The sequence below is a fragment of the Littorina saxatilis genome, linkage group LG12, assembly GCF_037325665.1.
Source record: "Littorina saxatilis isolate snail1 linkage group LG12, US_GU_Lsax_2.0, whole genome shotgun sequence".
NCBI classification, from domain to species: domain Eukaryota; kingdom Metazoa; phylum Mollusca; class Gastropoda; order Littorinimorpha; family Littorinidae; genus Littorina; species Littorina saxatilis.
Window position 1 is genome coordinate 5,296,562 of NC_090256.1, and position 20,721 is coordinate 5,317,282.

The 20,721-nt window shown below is 42.2% G+C and overlaps 1 protein-coding gene across 3 annotated transcripts in view; it reads left to right on the forward strand.

Moving 5' to 3' along the window:
• Nucleotides 1–18,961, forward strand: part of LOC138981122 (RING finger protein 17-like) — a 43,056-nt gene extending 24,095 nt beyond the window's left edge. For 2 of the 3 annotated variants that reach the window (XM_070353961.1, XM_070353962.1), the window contains 8 exons: nt 620–785; nt 990–1,080; nt 1,849–2,037; nt 2,531–3,984; nt 4,493–4,606; nt 5,023–5,187; nt 7,257–7,466; nt 8,522–18,961. In XM_070353961.1, the coding sequence (XP_070210062.1) occupies nt 620–785; nt 990–1,080; nt 1,849–2,037; nt 2,531–3,984; nt 4,493–4,606; nt 5,023–5,187; nt 7,257–7,466; nt 8,522–8,595 (2,463 nt within the window). In that variant the 3' untranslated portion in view covers nt 8,596–18,961. The remainder of the gene's footprint in view (nt 1–619; nt 786–989; nt 1,081–1,848; nt 2,038–2,530; nt 3,985–4,492; nt 4,607–5,022; nt 5,188–7,256; nt 7,467–8,521) is intronic. The other variant, XR_011460565.1, reaches the window with a different exon arrangement.
• The last annotated feature ends 1,760 nt before the right edge of the window (nt 18,962–20,721 follow it).

Below are 20,721 nucleotides of genomic sequence, written 5' to 3' on the forward strand. Positions count from 1 at the left end.
GCCTCAACTTTCACGAAAAGCCGGATATGACGTCATCAAAGACATTTATCAAAAAAATGAAAAAAACGTTCGGGGATTTCATACCCAGGAACTCTCATGTCAAATTTCATAAAGATCGGTCCAGTAGTTTAGTCTGAATCGCTCTACACACACACACACACAGACAGACAGACGCACATACACCACGACCCTCGTTTCGATTCCCCCTCGATGTTAAAATATTTAGTCAAAACTTGACTAAATATAAAAAGCACATTTTATAACGTTTTTCTCACATTTTGGTGAATAAAACCCCCAAAAATTGCTTTTCACTCAAAATTTAAAATGGTTTCCCTTAATTAGGTTATTCTGCTTGCAAAAATCAAACAAGCAGCAAGCTGTTTCCAAAATAAAAAAAAAAGTGCTTGCCTACCCTGTCCCCCCTTAATGGCTAAAACAGAATTGTAAGTGTTGCACTAAATTTTGATTTGGGTCAGCAGAAAAGGGTGGTGTGACCCCTTCAGACATTGCAGGAATATCTTTGAGGAGGGAATAACTAGACATGAGTGAGGCATGTTCTCATGCGAGATTTCTGCCACATTTGGAATGTTTCTCTCAAACAAAGGATTCATTTGTGCAGGCCATAGAGTGCTCTTTGCAAGTGGTCCCAGCCTCTGGTACCGGGTGGTGTGCCGAAGTGGTCGACCAGATACGAGAGCTGTTTGGCGAGACTGAGGTCTGTACGCTCATTCCCCTTCGCAAAGTTGGCGGTGCTGTGGAAGTCTCCCTGGTTCGCAAAGAAGATGGTAAGTAGCGTTATAGGTTTACATCACTGTGTGTGTACATGCATGTGTTTGTGCGTATTAATTCATCACTACATGTAATAGCTCTCCATATGTGCAGCACAGTCAACAACTGTTTGGTTGATGTCACACTTCTTTTTGGCAGAATTGTATGTGGTACTTTTTCCCCTCATATATTTATTTATTTATTTTATGTGTCGCCAACAGAGCTGGATGCAACCAGCGCCTTGTTGACCACTGGACTCGGCATGGTTCCAACAGCACCTGAGACTCCCAAAGTGTTGGCTCTTCCACAGAGGTAAGTGAAGTAGCGAGTTTCTTGTCTGCATGTTCACCTGATGCTCTTGACGGGGGCTGTGGCGGGGTGGTAAGACGTCGGCCTCTTAATCGGAAGGTCGAGGGTTCGAATCCCGGCCGCTGTCGCCTGGTGGGTTAAGTGTGGAGATTTTTCCGATCTCCCAGGTCAACTTATGTGCAGATCTGCTAGTGGCTTACCCCCCTTCGTGTGTACACGCAAGCACAAAACCAAGTGCGCACGGAAAAGATCCTGTAATCCATGTCAGAGTTCGGTGGGTTATAGAAACACGAAAATACCCAGCATGCTTCCTCCGAAAGCGGCGTATGGCTGCCTAAATGGCGGGGTAAAAACGGTCATACACGTAAAATTCCACTCGTGCAATAACACGAGTGTACGTGGGAGTCTAAGCCCATGAACGAAGAAGAAGACCTGATGCTCTTCTAGCAGTATTTTCACACCTGAGTAGAAAAATGTTGCTGGCAGTCCTGTTGTCTTCTGATTCAACAATCAACATAAAACGGTCTATCTTTTTCAATCTCTGGAGAAAATCTGTTCCTTCCTTTATCTTTTCCATAGGCCTTCTTACTCATGAAAAAAAAGCTGTGTTAATCATAATGCTGTCACAAGGGCAAGGAAATACGCATTGAATGACCTTCCTTTGAAATCCCAGAATAAATGAAACAAGAAAGGTTAGTTTATGGAATGTTGAATCATAGCCAAAACAAAGCATGTACATAACTTGTGAACATGCATTTACTCTTTGCACAGAGTAATGGTCGTCAACCTGCATAACACTATGGAAAAGTTGTCAGTGGGTCAGCATTTGGATCTGCTACTTCTGGAGACTGCCAGTCCAGTGGACATCTTCACACGCATCTCCAGCCTGGAAGAAACCTTTGGCAAATTCAGTGACAAGATGATGGCAGACTACAGAGCCTCTCCTGAAGTCCCATACGTGTGAGTATGACTAAAAGAATCTTACTTTGTTAGAGTTTACTTGCGAACAGGACGAATACGAGCACTCCTGTCTTTCTGTATTGATCTCTCGCTCACTGTGTCTCCTAAGTCTTCCCGATGTTAGCCTGTTTTTACATTTAGTCAAGTTTTGACTAAATGTTTTAACATAGACTTGGAATTGAGACGAGGGTATTGCTTTATGTTTGTGTGTGTTCACAGCGATTCCTAGAAAATTATCCGACAGATGTTCTTGAAACTAAATGACTAAATGATATTGTTTTGTGTTGTTTTTATTTTGCCCCTCTCTTCTTGTGTCTAATTCTAAAAGAACAGAACATAAAAAAATTATTGCCATTTCCTGAAGTAAAAAAACCAAAGGATACATCTACAAACACTCTTTTTCAAGTTGACTTCCCATGAGATAAGGATTATTATTTATTAGCTGTGTTGCGTCTGAACTTAGTATCACAACATTCTGTGGTCTCGATTGCAGGCCTGTGGTTGGAGAACTGGTGGCGTCCAGGTTCTCATTAAACCAGGTATGGTACCGCGCTGAGGTGCTGGAAGTGGACAGCAGCAAGGAAGAAGCTGCTCTCTTCTACGTCGACTTCGGAAACAAGGAGTCTCTGCCTTTTAAGGAGCTGCGCGCCATCAAACCTGAGTACGCTGCTGACGTTCCTATCCATGGCTTCCATTCAGCTGTGGGCGGCATCAGCCTGCCAGCGGGAAGTCAGTGGAGTGAGGAGCACATCGAAATTTATGTTACCTGCCTGAACAAGTACCTGCACAAGCAGGAGGAGTACACCAGGTGTTCGGTGGTGGTGGAGAGCATCAAGGACAAGGTGGTGTGGGTGGACATGGTCAGAGAAGGCCTGCAGCAGACCCTGTCTGAAGATCTCTCCCAGCAGATCGAAGGTTCCAAGCTGCCTGAGCCCATTCTACCGCAGGTGGTGCCTAGCTCACCCTCTGCTGCTACTGCCTCCTTAACCGCAATGCCGTTCCTGGAAAATTTCTCACCCAAACAGGCCCAGGCTGCTTCTGCCTCCTCCCCTGCCTCAGCATCTGGAAATCTGCCTGTGGTGCTCGGCCTCGCCTCGCTGCCCCTTGGGGAATCTGTAGTCTGTGGCATCCAGGAGATAGTGAGCTGTCAGGAGTTCTACGTCAACCAGAAGGAGGCGGAGGACAACCTCAACATGCTGCGTGAAAAGCTGAACAGCTTTTGCGGTGAGTTGGCCGAGGAGCAACCCGAGGCAGTGCAGCAAGTGTCCAAGGGCAACCATGTTCTGGTGCAGTTCAGCGCAGACAACGAGTGGTACCGTGGGCGAGTGGAGCAGGTCTCTGAGGACGGCAAGAAGTGTCGGGTGTTCTTTGTGGACTATGGCAACGCAGAGGACAAAGACGTGGCCTCCCTCAAGGCCCTCCCCCCAAACTTCAAGCAGATCCCCGCCCAGGCCATCACCTGTAAGCTGGCTGGTGTGCCGCCTCCCGTCCCAGAGGAGGTGGAGCTGAGGTTCAAGAGCTCCTGCCTGCAGACGGAGGTCAACATCAAGGCCGTGGGCAAGCAGGACGACGAGCGGTACGACGAGCGGTACTTTGTGGAGGTCTCCACTCTTGATAATCGCTCCATCACTGGCATTTTGGGAATCCAGTCCGGCCGCAAAGGAGCGCAGCGCAAGCTGGACAGCAGTCGTCAGCCATCTACCAGCGATGAGAGTCGACCAACAAGTGAGGGTTTGGTAACTTGTGCCTTGGCTGCAGCTAACACACCTACACCTGTGTCTAATCAGAAATCTCCTCGGCAAGTGTCAGCTTCTCCTCCCTGTGCCGACGTCCATGTGCCACTGAGGCGTGATTGTCTGCAGCAGGAATTGTTTCATTCCCAGGAAATCATGATAACCCACGTGGTCAACCCCCATCACTTCTACGTCATGACTACAGATCAGTACTGTGAGTGTTTGCATAGCCTGCTATTGTATTGTAGTCCGCTTGGACAGTTTATAACTCTGTAAAAGTCAACAAGGAAGCTAGGGTTTGAAGGTTATGGCATTTTAGAGATCATAACAGCAGATCATAAGGTAGCATTACACTATGAGTCGGTAGCAGGTCATTAGCGCAGTGCTTTGTCATGCGTTACTAAAGGGACAATATTTTGTGGATAGTTACAGAGAATAAGAACGAAACACAAGACCTGACTGAAGATAAATGAAAGTAAGAGCTAAGTAGAAGTACATGTAGCATGAAATTGAGTTACACTTACAGCATGGTGAGGTTTTAAAACAAAATGGGTGTGATGCCTGTTAGTCGTGGCATAAACTGTACCAATCGTTTATTGAAAAGGAAAGATGTCATATGTGTGTGTTGTTAATTCTTTTTGGTTTAAACTAAATTTTATTAAAGTTTAATATTGTGACATATACAATACCTGGCATGTTTGTGCTTGGTTTCTTTCTTTCAGTGGCACAGCACGCCCCGGAGGGGATGGTTACCCAGTTGCAGGCTTTGAACACCTCCCCTCAACCTTTGGGCCGCCCACCCATTGTCGGAGAGCTGCTTTGTGGTCTCTTTTTTAGTGAGGAATTTTCCTATAAACTTTGTGTGTGAGAGAGAGAGTGTGTTTGTGTTGATGTGTTTGTGTGTGTTGATGTGTTTGTGTGTGTTGATGTGTTTGTGTGTGTTGAGTTTGTTTCACTTTCAGGATACTAAGGCTACAAAGTGATGGATAGTCTAGTCAGATTTGTTGCTGATCATTTCCCTAGAGATTTCGTTTAAGTAGATTTGAGCTTCATTTAAATCTTATTAAAACAACAAAACTGTCAGTGACATTTTTTATGGTGCATCAGTGGGACAGATTTCATAATGTTCACTCTGTCTTTTGTGTCAAGGGGCAGCTACACATCGACCTAGTATTTATGTTTGCATAGACCTTGGTGTGAATATTTTGTCTCGCAATAATGTTGAACATGACAACAAAAATTTTGCTTTCAGATGCATGGTACCGCTGTGAAGTGGTGGAAGTCATGTCACCCAAAGTACGTGTCAACTTCTTCGACTATGGAAATGAGGCTGTGGTGGAATTGTCAGAGTTGACTCCGTTGCCACACACGTTGTGCGAGACGTATCCCCTCGGAACCTTCAGATGCTCTCTCCATGGTAAGTTGAAGACAGAAGAGAGAATGAGCACTTGTGCTCATTTTCCAAGGTAACATCAGTGATAACGACCACAGGCGTGTTGCTGCGCTGTCCTCTGAGAAGCGCATGTATGGTGCAACAAGTGCCTGTGTGTCCTGTTCGTTTGTTCATGGGCTGAAACTCCCACAGCTTTTACGTGTATGACCGTTTTTACCCCGCCATTTAGGCAGCCATACGCCGCTTTCGGAGGAAGCATGCTGGGTATTTTCGTGTTTCTATAACCCACCGAACTCTGACACGGATTACAGGATCTTTTTCGTGTGCACTTGGTCTTGTGCTTGCATGTACACACGGGGGTGTTCGGACACCGAGGAGAGTCTGCACACAAAGTTGACTCTGAGAAATAAAGTTAAAAAACAAAGGATTACTGTACTCACCGTACAAAGACGACACAAGACGATTACAAATTTTCGCTTCTGGAAGCTTCATCAGGAAAAGAACACAAAAGACAAAAAGCAGACGCAACACGGAACGAACAGGGTTTGAAAGAAAAAGGAGGGGAAACACGCAGAAAGGGGAAATAAATCTCTCGCCGAACGTGGGGACGAATTCACGCTGACAGCGGCCAACTGGATACAAATCCAGCGCGCTACCGACTTAGCTACATCCCCGCCCTGACTGAGCTACATCCCCGCCCTGACTGAGCTACATCCCCGCCCTGACTGAGCTACATCCCCGCCCTGACTGAGCTACATCCCCGCCCTGACTGAGCTACATCCCCGCCCTGACTGAGCTACATCCCCGCCCTGACTGAGCTACATCCCCGCCCCTGTGTGTCCTGTAATGCTTGACCTTTGTGGAAAGATTGCCCCTTGGTGAGCAGAAGTGCTCATTGTATTGGAGAAGTTTGGAGTGGTATAACTTGCACTTTGTGGAAAGATTGCCCCTTGGTGAGCAGAAGTGCTCATTGCCCCTTGGTGAGCAGAAGTGCTCATTGCCCCTTGGTGAGCAGAAGTGCTCATTGTATTGGAGAAGTTTGGAGTGCTATAACTTGACGACAGCGGAACTCTCATATAGGTGGTAGAACTCAGTGAGGAGAGCTTGTATGAAGTGGCTTGGCTGATAATATCTTGCTTCTTCAGGGATGGCAAAATTGTCCGCACGATTGCCAGGGGCGAGTCAAAAATCCGCCGAGCTTGTTGAAACCGCCTGGCAACTCGCCCGGGTGGCCAGTGATAATTCTGGTCCAATGCAACACTTCTGGTTGTGCTATATAGTTTTAAAGTGTTGTAAACACTGCAGATGCTGCAACTGTTATATACCAGGCCAGCAACATTTCTGGCTGACTAGTGACTTTCTTGAAGTTACTCGTCCAGCTGGCGAGTTTACATTTTGAGATTTGGCCATCCCTGTTCTTTGGTTTTGCTGATGTTTAAGCTAAGTAAACAATACATGGAATAGATGAAAAAAAGGTAACAGAAAACTTCTGATTGCTCGTGTCTATTGCCAGCTTTTTTCGTGGTGACACTCAAAAGGAAGCTTGTTTTCTATCTCGTTGATTTACTCCCGTCATTTCCAGCAAATATAAAGTGAAAAGAAAAGTGGCTTACAAAATAAACAATACAATACACCACAACTTTATTGTTTGATTGCATACAATAAGGCATTTTGTATATATTCTTCTTCTTCTTCTGCGTTCGTGGGCTCCCACGTACACTCGTGTTTTTTGCACGAGTGGAATTTTACGTGTATGACCGTTTTTTACCCCGCCATTTAGACAGCCATACGCCGTTTTTGGAGGAAGCATGCTGGGTATTTTCGTGTTTCTATAACCCACCGAACTCTGACATGGATTACAGGATCTTTTTCGTGCGCACTTGGTCTTGTGCTTGCGTGTACACACGGGGGGTGTTCGGACACCGAGGAGAGTCTGCACACAAAGTTAACTCTGAGAAATAAATCTCTCGCCAAACGTGGGGACGAACTCACGCTGACAGCGGCCAACTGGATACAAATCCAGCGCGCTACCGACTGAGCTACATCCCCGCCCTGTATATATTCATTAACATGCTTGTCTTGTATTTTGCTAGGAATCAAACCTGAAGGAGGCGCGACTTGGGATGAGGAGACCATCAGCATGATCAAGGTGCTCTTGGAGAACCAGTTCTTCAGCCTGGACGTCAAGTCACAGGAAGGTGATGTCCACCAGGTCTCGCTGACCAAGCAGCCTGAAGACTGGGACATGGGACAGAAACTACTGGACAGTGGCAAGGCTGTCGCTGCAGCTCCAGCTCAGACCAGTCAGTTCATTTCTAGTAGCTTTTTCTTTCACCTTGCCAGTCACTTCATTTCTAGTAGCTTTTTGACTCACATGCGAAGCAAAAGTGAGTCTATGTAAAACGTCCGGAAAACTTTAACGTTGGATATTTCTTGGACACTATTCAGTCTATCAGTACCAAATTTGGCAAAATAAGGCCCCCAAAAACATACATAGCATCTTGACCTTGCTTCAAGGTCAAAGCAAGGTCAAGGTCGCAGGGGCCATTAATGTCTAAAAAAACAGCTATTTTTCACATTTTTCCCATTTTCTCTGAAGTTTTTGAGATTTAATACCTCACCTATATATGATATATAGGGCAAAGTAAGCCCCATCTTTTAATACCAGTTTGGGTTACCTTGCTTCAAGGTCAAGGTCACAGGAGCTCTTCAAAGTTGGATTGTATACATATTTTGAAGTGACCTTGACCCTGAACTATGGAAGATAACTGTTTCAAACTTAAAAATTATGTGGGGCACATGTTATGCTTTCATCATGAGACACATTTGGTCACATATGATCAAGGTCAAGGTCACTTTGACCCTTATGAAATGTGACCAAAATAAGGTAGTGAACCACTAAAAGTGACCATATCATGGTAGAAAGAGCCAATAAGCACCATTGTACTTCCTATGTCTTGAATTAACAGCTTTGTGTTGCATGACCTTGGATGACCTTGGGTCAAGGTCACATGTATTTTGGTAGGAAAAATGTGTAAAGCAGTTCTTAGTGTATGTCATTGCTAGGTTTAGCTGAAGGTCAAGGTCATGTAAAGGTCAAGGTCAAGCATGTGAGTCGTATGGGCTTTGCCCTTCTTGTTTTACGTGTATTGCCGTTTTTTTACCCCGTCATTCAGGCAGCCATACACCATTTTCTGGGGATGAAGTTTGCTTTAATGTGTACTTATTTTGGGGATATTCTTCTGGGATGGCTTGCAATGTGTTTCTTACGAAATACAGCATGTAAGAAACAAGTTTGGGTCCTGTCTGTAAAGCTCTCCCTTGATTTCAAAACGCCCATACTCTTTTATGTTGACAGATGCAGCGAAGGCGGCTCTACTAAAACAGATGCAGGAACTTCAGGCCAAGTTAGCTGCCATGGGTGATGCCTAGTTGTGATGGAACCAGGAAAAAGGAGAAGTGGAGTTTCCTCTTATGGCAGTTTTGCTGGAACTAGGAATTGCAACAGGAAATGTCACAAGAGAAAGTTATTCTGTGATTTTTTTGTTCTTTGAAGTTTCTTTCATTTTAGATGATGATGTTCTTTTTCATTTGTACTTGGCAGTGTTCTTTTTTTTGGGGGGGTATGTTTTATTTCAGATTGTGTATTATTGGGTAACATTTTCTGTATAACCAGGTTATAATATCTGGGCTGCCTTAAAAGTGCACAGTTTGAGTTTTTATTTGCGTTAAGTTTCTTATCAGCTCCCCCCCCCCCCCCCCCCCCCCCCCATACATTTTTTTTCTCCCCTATGTTATAGTCAATGCTCTCAGTATTTTGTTTTGTGTATTAGTCCAGGATTTTTTTTAAACCCATTGGTTGTTTAATTTGACAGAAAGATGTAATTACTTTTGTGCTTCAAAATTCCTTCTGTGTTTCTCATTTTAATTGTGGGTGTGCGTATTGTATTTTGCAGCTTTTAGAAAACGTTTTAGAAAGTATGGTCTGTTGGAGGGAAAAGCAGCAATGGTTCTTCCTTCCAACTTTTAAAGTTAATTTGGTAGACCCTTTCCACGATGTGGAATGCCTGATTTTCATATTGACTTGAACATTGTGGCCCTGTGCATTGTGGGCCAGGTTGATCCCTGCATACATAAAGAGTTGTTTGTAAATAGTCATTAAATTACATATTCTTACTCCAATTTATATAAATAGCATTGACACTCTCTCACATGCTAAGTATATGTGAATTGGAGTAAGAAAATGTAATTTAATCAAATTTCAATAATAAATTTTCATTTGATTAATATACTTACCCAATAGTCTCCTGTCCGCCCAGCGACCTTCCCCTTGACCCTGCTTGTGACCTCGATGGTTTTTGCCCCCGCAAGGGGTACGGTACTCTCTAAGCACCCAAAACCTCAAAGAGAGATAACTGGCGGAAACCTTCCTATTGTAGTCTCCTGTATGACGGCTTACTAGTGCCAAAACCTCATTGTAATTATCAAAGGGAAATTAGTAATTTTCCCTTGATAATTACCGTTTTCACGTGTTAATTACTAATTTTCCCCGGAAAATTACAAATTTTTCTGGAAAAATTACTTTCACCTGTTAATTACTAATTTTTAGTTTTGGCTCACTTCCTGACAGATAGCTAGTGCCGAAACTAAAAATTAGTAATTTTCCCGTGAAAATTAGAAACTAACAGATGAAAACGGTAACTGACAGCGTTAATTAGTAATTATCACGTGATAATGGGTAACACCAGGTTTTGGCACTAGTAAGCCGTCATACTCCTGTCCGCCCAGCCGACCTTCCCCTTGACCCTGCTTGTGACCTCGATGTTTTTTGCCCCCGCAAGGGGCACGCACCCAAAACCTCAGAGAGATAACTGGCGGAAACCTTCGTAAGTATATTAATCAAATGAAAATTATTATTGACATTTTCGAGTTTGCTAATGTTGTAGTTGTAGAGTTGTTTTGATCCAGGGATTTTGGGTTTGCTGGACGAGATGTCTGTTGACACGGTGGCCATTTTCAGGGACAATGGTACATTGGATATGACCTTTCTCTCTCTGAAGTTCCATTTTATTAAGGTTGCTGACCATGGAGTTTCTATCACAATGTTTCTTCTTGTCATATCAGAGTGGCGCGAAGAAACTGTCCCCTTCCTTGAGAATGTCAACATTGAGTTGATTTTAACATCCTTATTTTATTTGGTGTGCTTGCAAGCACCTATTATTACAATTTATCTGCTTTCAGATACACTCTGGCACAGTGGTCTGAATATTTGAAAACTTGAAATGATATATAATTGAAAATTAAATCCTGAGTACCGTCTTTACGCATATATGCCGATACCCCAACAGTTGTACCAGCACACATGGTGTAATGTATTTAAAGTGGTTGTGATGTTATCTCTTAAAAAGGAAGGATAACAGCTATTCTACACTTTGTGTGTATCATGGTTATCTTGTGAAGGCAAAGAGGTGAAACTGTCCTCGCATGTATATCCCTGGGATGGCTTTACTCGGAGAAATAGAACAGAGTGGTTCTCGGAGCACAGGCACAATTGGGATTTCTTCGTCCCAGAGAATGTAAATTGAACCTTGCGTGACACACCTTGTTTGAGCACCTGTCTACCTTGAAGCAGTGTGTAACATTCAATGTGTTGTCTCTGAGTGGATAGAAAGCCAAATGTAAATGGTTGTCGGTTCACAGCCATGTCTGCGCCAAGACCGTATCTTCCTTAATGGTCACCTTCTGTCCGAGACATAGCTTGCTCTTGAGTTGTGAACCTCTTGGTTCACAGATTGATAAATACGTTTGGTGCATGACCCCATGTGGGTCTGAATTACTTCAGATCTCCACTGTGTCTGAGGCATTCCCGGAAGGGAAATGTGAACTTCATACAGCCTGTGGGTGTTTGAGCCAACATTTGCTGAAAATGTAATTGTTATTATTTCATCTATGCCTCTACACTAGTCCATCCAAAACTGTTGGTTGACTACACTTAGAACATTACATACCAATAATCTGAACCATTTCAAGTTACCAGAACATGCGTTATATGCCACTTGGATGGCTCACATTTGATAACAATACCTGTACAAATTCTTTATCACGTATATATTCTTATTCCCAAAATAAGATTTGAAACTTCTCTTATCTGAAATAAATATTCTGAATATCATCTGCCAGAAAAGCTAGATACCCCCCGCGGGTTAGGGGGAAGAATTTACCCGATGCTCCCCAACATGTCGTAAGAGGTGACTAACGGATTCTGTTTCTCCTTTTACCCTTGTTAAGTGTTTCTTGTATAGAATATAGTCAATGTTTGTAAAGATTTTAGTCAAGCAGTATGTAAGAAATGTTAAGTCCTTTGTACTGGAAACTTGCATTCTCCCAGTAAGGTAATACATTGTACTACATTGCAAGCCCCTGGAGCAATTTTTTGATTAGTGCTTTTGTGAACAAGAAACAATTGACAAGTGGCTCTATCCCATCTCCCCCCTTTTCCCCGTCGTGATATAACCTTCGTGGTTGAAAACGACGTTAAACACCAAATAAAGAAAGAAAGAAAGAAAAGCTAGATCTGAGCTGCTATTCATTGACGTGTATTTTGCAGTTTCTGTGTGAATGGCTGCTCCTGTAATTTATGATGGGTGACATTGAATATAAAATTTGAAGCCTGGTTTTTGTTGTTGGACCAGTCACATTTAAAGTTAAGCTGCATAAACAGACCTGGCTGTAAATGTTCACTTGCCCAATAACTTGCTTGCTGTAAAATAGCCTGTGTTGCTGTCACAGCAGTTTGTTATTGTGAACCCATTTTCTGAGAGTTTGGAGATCAGAAATGAATCACTGAATGCCAGTGACTCAAAACTCACAGGTACAGTTTGTGATGTCACACTCACTGGTGTGTCTTTCGTGCAGGCATATCTTTCCCAGTGACTTTGTGGAAGTAGTGCTGAATGTGGTCTCGTTGTTAAAGCAGGGAAGCTGTGCATACGTAGCTGTTTTTTGGGTTGAGGCTGTTTGATACGTGTTCCAGCAACAGTGTGCGGGAAGAAATTACCGGTCTGAAGCATGAGTCCAGGAAAGGTCCAGGCAGAGCTTTTGGACCTCGTATGCACAAATATCATATGAACGCTCATAATTATCTTAACCAGAAAGATCTTGAAATAGCAAGCTGGGTGTGTATTCAGTGGTTCTCCTTGCAGATACTGCTAAACTGTTAAAGCAGGGAAGCTGTGCATATGTAGCTGTTTTTTGGGTTGAGGCTGAATGCCGCAGACAATAACAGGTGCATGTGACTTAACAGGAAGTCGGAATTCCACTGTTTGATACGTGTTCCAGCAACAGGTGCATGTGACTAAACAGGAAGTCGGAATTCCACTGTTTGATACGTGTTCCAGCAACAGTGTGCGGGCTATACAGGAAGTCGGAATTCCACTGTTTGATACGTGTTCCAGCAACAGTGTGCGGGCTATACAGGAAGTCGGAATTCCACTGTTTGATACGTGTTCCAGCAACAGTGTGCGGGCTATACAGGAAGTCGGAATTCCACTGTTTGATACGTGTTCCAGCAACAGTGTGCGGGAAGAAATTAAGGGTCTGAAGCACGAGTCCAGGAAAGGTCCAGGCAGAGCTTTTGGACCTCGTGTGCACAAATATCATATGAACGCTCATAATTATCTTAACCAGAAAGACCTAGAAATAGCAAGCTGGGTGTGTATTCAGTGGTTCTCCTTGCAGATACTGCTACACTGTTAAAGGTCCTTGTCTACATTTTTATACCGAAATCGCCATTTGACCATTAAAATGCAGAGTGTATTATCTACAATTATCAACAATACACTCCCTTTCGATCAGGAAAGACGAAGCCAGTGTAGCCGTTTGAAATATCATTGTAGTATTCCAGCGTAGTACTCATAGAAGAATATCCTTATTTGGAAAATGCCAAGCGCAAAACTCCTCTCAAATCCCATGCATTTCGTGCGTTTAAAAAAAAAGCGTGGACAGCGCTCCAGTGTCAAACTGTTGCCTCACTTGTTTGGGCGTGGCTATAAGCATAGTGACATGAATTTGATTGGTCAGTATTTTTAGGCAAAGCACATGTTCTCAGCAAACAGAAAACAAAATATTGGAAGCGTGAGTCACGCTACCCAAAAATAAAATCTTTTTTTACATATATTTTTTTTCTATAACTTTTTTCCCCATGGTTCATTCATCATCTGACAACCTTTTAGCGAAATCTAACCATACGATTATTGAAAAAAAGCAAAAATGTAGACGACCACCTTTAAGAGCAGGGAAGCTGTGCATACGTAGCTTATGTTTGGGTGAGGCTAAATGCCCCAGTCAAGAACAGGTGCATGTGGCTAAACAGGAAGTCAGAATTCCACTGTTTGATACGTGTTCCAGCAACAGTGTGTGGGAAGAAATTACAGGTCTGAAGCACGAGTCCAGGAAAGGTCCAGGCAGAGCTTTTGGACCTCGTGTGCACAAATATCATGAACGCTCATAATTATCTTAACCAGAAAGACCTCGAAATAGCAAGCTGGGTGTGTATTCGGTGGTTCTCCTTGCAGATACTGCTACATATAAACCTTTATGTTGTGACCCTTCTTGCGAAGTCTTATCCTGGATACTCTGCTTGGTCCCGGGACTTAGATGCTTTACAGGAAACTTCCACTATATCACAGTTGTTGGGTCTAAAGAATCAGACCGCAAATATGCCTTTTTCACAATATGTCGGTTGGCACTGAAAACGACCTACTTTCCAATCCCCGCTAGTTTCAACTTGAGATTAACATTCCAAGGGCCTATATCAACTTCTGTGCAAAACTCTTACCAAAGTGTCAGACTTCTACCGGTACATTGAATTCCTCTTTGCGTACAGAGCAGAGTTAGGACTCAAGTTTTGTGGCAACAACAGCTGATGACAGCCACAGATTTTATCATTTCCATCGCAACTCTTTACTGAAAGAGAATTATCCTTCTAATCAAAGAACAACTACAAATGTATGCAATATTATTGAAACGCAGTGAAATTCAGCAGCACTTAGCACCTTGCCACATGCATATTGACTGAACCAAATGTTGCTGTCTTCTTATGTCAAGAAATTGTGTGGTGTATGCACCAAAACTCTGTAGACTGTCAGCAAAGATAGTGCTGGTCAAAGATAGTGCTGGTCAAAGATAGCGCTGGTCAAAGATAGTGCTGGTCAAAGATAGTGCTGGTCAAAGGTAGTGCTGGTCAAAGATAGTGCTGGTCAAAGATAGTGCTGTTCAAAGATAGTGCTGGTCAAAGATAGCGCTGGTCAAAGCACATTTTGCCAGTACATGTACCTCCAAATAATTTGTGTTTTTCTTGATCTATTCCGCGAGTAATGCGAAATACAAGATGCAATCACTTTAATTTCAGTCAACTAATTTTTGGCCAAATTGTGTCAGTAATGAAACATGAAGGTGAGTTTTGTAATGGAAAGTGACAAATATTCAACTAAATCAAGAAGCAGGCATGGGAATTGTCCGCCGAACGGCGGATTTTCGCCGATTTTTTTTTGTTGTTCCGCCGAAAATGCAAAAGTGTCTGCCGAAAAAATAAAGGGGGGAGGCACACAAAACAAGCACCTGTTACTTTGGCCTTTGCGCAAAAGCCCACTTTCCGTACTTTGTTCACGCACTGCTACCGCCCGCCTCAGTTACTTGAACTTTTATGTTTGAAAGTAAACCAGATTGCACAGATTGTGTTACAAGTTACATTTTCCTGTTTGTCTCAACAGATCAATTTTTTAACAAATTTAAACCATATAATACATGTATATATTTTTTTTCTTCAAAAAAGCAAAAATTGGTACATTTTTGTACTAAAAACTCGGATTCTAAAAACAGAATTTAATGGCAAACTTGGAGCTCAGATGACACCAGATTGCACCATCTGGGTTCTTTGGAGAAAAATTTTTCCCCCCAGACCCCCCTAGTAAGGCTAGGCGCTTCGCATCTTCAGTTATAAATTTTCAGCTTTTTTTACAATTTTCAATTCCCATGCCTCCCGCAGTGGGGCACTGCGGTTATGAAATTAAAAGCCCCTCCTGTTTTTGGAACCGCAGGAGCTTTCTAGTTTGCTGTTAGGTAGATTTTTGGTTCCTCTTTCCTGTCATGCTCTCTTTTTCTTCATGAATTCTTTTCTTTTTTCTGCCTTCTTGCTCATTCACCTGTATTTTTTCCAAAAATCTCTTCTCTTGCCGCTTGTCTCGCGATTCATGTATAGTTTAATCTGTTAGTGTTCTGATGTAAGTCCAGCAGTAGATAGGTTAAGCCTATTTTAACATACTGGAAACTGGTAATCTTCCAGTAGGTATTAATTTAGTTTTACTAAAGCCTGCTGGGACACAAGTAATGGGTTAGTGCATTTGTAAACAGGAATCGCTTGACAAGTGGCCCCCTTCATCCCCCCCTTCCTCGTCCTGATATGGCTCTGCGTAGTCGGCTGGACGTTAAGCAACAAATAAACAAACAAACAAAGTCAAGCAGTATGTAAGAAATGTTAAGTCCTTTGTACTGGAAACTTGCATTCTCCCAGTAAGGTAATATATTGTACTACGTTGCAAGCCCCTGGAGCAAATTTTTGATTAGTGCTTTTGTGAACAAGAAACAATTGACAAGTGGCTCTATCCCATCTCCCCTCTTTCCCCGTCGCGATATAACCTTGAACGGTTGAAAACGACGTTAAACACCAAATAAAGAAAGAAACTGAGGCAAGCCGACCATGTCACGTGTTTCTATGGAGAAAAAAACAAGGGAAAGCAACTCTTTAACAACCCGACCGAGTTATTTCCGTAATTTGTCTGTGACACAGGACAGTAGCCTGTACATATACCCTTTGACACAGGACAGTAGCCTGTACATATACCCTTTGACACAGGACAGTAGCCTGTACATATACCCTTTGACACAGGACAGTAGCCTGTACATATACCCTTTGACACAGGACAGTAGCCTGTACATATACCCTTTGACACAGGACAGTAGTCTGTACATATACCCTTTGACACAGGACAGTAGCCTGTACATATACCCTTTGACACAGGACAGTAGCCTGTACATATACCCTTTGACTTTGAGAAACATGCAGATTGGTCATTCTCCATAGCCGGGTATCGGCAAAAACTGTTACACGAGTGATTGTGCTGTTTTTGTTTTCAACTGAGAAACTTGAGCCATAGCTTTTGATTTAGTTTCCAGACAGGTTTTCTTAAAGAATAAGAAATACATGCTGACTGATTATGTTCAGTAAATTGCGTAACATTAAAAAACCAGAGGATGCGACATGTAAGGAGGAATTAATTGAAAAGGAAGATAAAATAAAATTTATTGTGTTACAAATTTTTTAAATCTCTAATTAACTTGAGTAGTAATGACAGAAATCAATAGAGTACATTCTATGCACTTTAATATATGTTCCATGTATTAAAGGGACTGACATTTCATGTGATAAAGTTGTAGCCAGCTCTAGCGAATAAACCAGATACAAATTGCTCCCAACTCAATTTTTGCAATGAGTTTTTGTCACAAGTAGTGTAAATCTTCCTGGTGATCTCTTTCAGTGTCCTTTGCTAATGGGATGAAATCTGTATAATCAGATCAATGCTAAAGTTTCTGTTATTTTATGTTGTCTTCTGGTTAAAGTATTGTCTACCAGGGGGCCCGGTAGCTCAGTTGGTAGAGCACTGGACTTGTGATCGGAAGGTCGCAGGTTCGAATTCGGGCCGGGACGGACACGGGTCAACTTTATGTGCAGACCCAGAGACGGAAGCTATGTCCCACCCCCGTGTCATCACAATGGCACGTAAAAGACCTTGGTCATTCTGCCATAAGTGCAGGTGGCTGAATACACCTAAACACGCAGACACCTGGGTAGCGCGACTCCGTTGCTGCTAGCTTTCCACTGGGAGGAAGCGACCCGAATTTCCCAGCGATGGGACAATAAAGTAATGAAAATGAAATGAAAAATGAAATGAGGTGGGAGGATGGCCGTGTTGATACCATCTGCATTATTTTCCCAGGTTTTATTTCTGTTCTTGTGTTTGTTTTATGAATATAAAAAGTTGTGTAGCATCATGCCTAACTAAAACCCCCCGCGGGTTAGGGGGAAGAATTTACCCGATGCTCCCCAGCATGTCGTAAGAGGCGACTAACGGATTCTGTTTCTCTTTTTACCCTTGTTAAGTGTTTCTTGTATAGAATATAGTCAATGTTTGTAAAGATTTTAGTCAAGCAGTATGTAAGAAATGTTAAGTCCTTTGTACTGGAAACTTGCATTCTCCCAGTAAGGTAATACATTGTACTACGTTGCAAGCCCCTGGAGCAAATTTTTGATTAGTGCTTTTGTGAACAAGAAACAATTGACAAGTGGCTCTATCCCATCTCCCCCCTTTCCCCGTCGCGATATAACCTTCGTGGTTGAAAACGACGTTAAACACCAAATAAAGAAAAAGAATGCCTAACTAAAGAAAGTTTAAAAATTGGTAGAGGGAACTATGCAGCATACCCCCCGCGGGTTAGGGGGAAGAATTTACCCGATGCTCCCCAGCATGTCGTGAGAGGCGACTAACGGATTCTGTTTCTCCTTTTACCCTTGTTAAGTGTTTCTTGTATAGAATATAGTCAATGTTTGTAAAGATTTTAGTCAAGCAGTATGTAAGAAATGTTAAGTCCTTTGTACTGGAAACTTGCATTCTCTCAGTAAGGTAATATATTGTACTACGTTGCAAGCCCCTGGAGCAATTTTTTGATTAGTGCTTTTGTGAACAAGAAACAATTAACAAGTGGCTCTATCCCGTCTCCCCCCTTTCCCCGTCGCGATATAACCTTCGTGGTTGAAAACGACGTTAAACACCAAATAAAGAAAGAACTATGCAGCATGTACATGTAAACACTAGCAGTCTGTGGCATTATCGGCTTTATACTTTGACTCCTTAGTTTCAGTCTAACAAGATAAACAAGTGATTTGATAAAGAGGCAAATGCAATAAATAAAAACAATTGGGGATATGACAAGGATACATTTTACAAAGGGTATATGTGCAGGTTATGGTACAACATTATTTTTTTTAAGTTTTCAGCCTCAGTTGCATTTCATGTTCATTTTTACGAGAGAGCTAGGTTGTATTCTGAAGTGATCCTTTTTTTCTTGTCAGCAGAACTTGACTTGATTTTGAAAGTGAAGAATTCCTGGAGTGTTTGTTTTTTCATGTTTGCAAGAAACAAGTTTTGTTTTGTTTTAATTTGACCCTAAGTCTTTAAAATTGGCAATCTAGTGGCTGCTCCGCCTGGCGTCTGGCATTATGGGGTTAGTGCTAGGACTGGTTGGTCCGGTGTCAGAATAATGTGACTGGGTGAGACATGAAGCCTGTGCTGCGACTTCTGTCTTGTGTGTGGTGCACGTTATATGTCAAAGCAGCACCGCCCTGATGTGGGCGGCTGGGCGTTAAGCAAACAAACATTTGTGTTTCATTTAATGTACATTTAACAAATCTTAAAGTTCACCTTTTCTTCTTGTGTAAATGATTATCTTTGCTATAACCTCATGTAACTGATTTACTAAAGCCTGCTGGGACACAAGTAATGGGTTAGTGCATTTGTAAACAGGAATCGCTTGACAAGTGGCCCCCTTCATCCCCCCCTTCCTCGTCCTGATATGGCTCTGCATAGTCGGCTGGACGTTAAGCAACAAATAAACAAACAAACAAATGTAACTGATTATTCTTTGTATCGTAGAGGAAGAAATAAACTTTGTGTTTTAACTTTCACTTTAAGCTTTTCTATTTTGAGAGAGTGTGTGAGTGTGTCAGGGACTTGTGTCACACAGTGCTTTCAAGTAGCTCTGTTGTTTGGTTTGGCTAGTGTTCTTAATGCGATAGTGCTCCTTTTGGTTTTGTTGTTGGTGATGTTTGTGTGCAATGTTTGCTTTGTCTTTCAGAATCAATAATGAAATCGGGGAGCTCCAGCTCAAAGACAGACAAATCTTTATTCACTTTATTGTTCTCTCTCGTGTCAAATGCCAACTTAGTTACACAGATGTGAGGCCAAACCAAACCAAACACAGATGTGAGGCAGTTCAAACATGTAAGCAGAAATGAGTGACAGTCCTTACAATTTTTTTATTTTTTTAAAATATTGAAGCTGCGAATATATATCAAAAGCATAATCATTTGTTGTCTAGCTAAAATCACAAGAACATTTCTTGAGAATGCAGTGGACAACGAAAGGACACTAGCCAAAAGTGTCATAGTTGACTCAAGATTATAGAGAAAAGGACATGGTTTCCTCTGATTGGAGGGGCCTTGCATGACAGGTACCACTGTACAGACATCCTGTCTTCAAAAACCAAGCTTTGAAAACTGCTGATGTCTCAAAGAAAGACCACAGCAACTTCTCTTTCCGGTGAGATTTAGCCTAGGTGAGATTTAGCCTAGGTAATCCAAATGCCCTTGTGAGAAGTTTAAATTTCAACCTGTGTGCAGTTAAAATATCCTGACACGAGCTTCATTCATAGATGTGCATGAATGAAGCGTTGCCGGGTCTTCACGGCAACATGTAAACAATGGAATGAACTTTGTTGCCATTGTGACATGACGGAAACAAAACGATGCTGTCATGAAAACAGCAGGCATGGGAATTGTCCGCCGAAAGGCAAACTTTTCAGTGCCACGCACAGCCTGGAATGCTTAATAATATGGGTAACAACAAAACGTAGGACCATCATTTCCCTTCACTGATGTCTCCTGCTGCATGCAAGCATAGAAACATCCCGTAATAACACACGAGCAAACAACAAACCAAGAATTAGAAAGCAAGTAAATGTATACCCGGAAAGATTTCTCCTTCGATACTATCAATTTACTCGTTCTTTCATTCGCTACACTTTTCTCAAAACAAGATGTAATTCTATGCGTGGTCCCTTGTTCAAAGTCTTAGTTTTATACACCAATCACAATACATACTGACACACACAAAAGTCTTAGTTTTATACACCAATCACAATACATACTGACACACACAATTCTTAGTTTTATACACCAATCACAATACATACTGACACACACAAAAGTCTTAGTTTTATACACCAATCACAATACATACTGACACACACAAAATTGCACAAGTTGATGAATATTTACATGTATGGCAACAACAAAGAATAAATGTAACAAATGGCTTCTCTAGCAATCAAAACTCGTATCAGACAGGAACTTTCAATCCTGCCTTGTGGTGAGGTTATTACGTAACAAAAACTGCACATTTACATGAACATACACAAACACTTGAACACATAATTTTCTCTCTTTCTCTCTCTCTCTCAAACACACACACGACACACACATACACACCTAGAATGCATAGCCATGTACATATACTTAATTCCTATATACCATCTCAGGTAACTTCCACATTCCTACCTACTTGCATAGGTACTCTACTCTTCAAAGTGACCCAAAAATTGCACATGTATTAACTGAAGAGAAAAACCTTTATCCTGCTCAAATATTCTGATTTATGGAATAGTAGA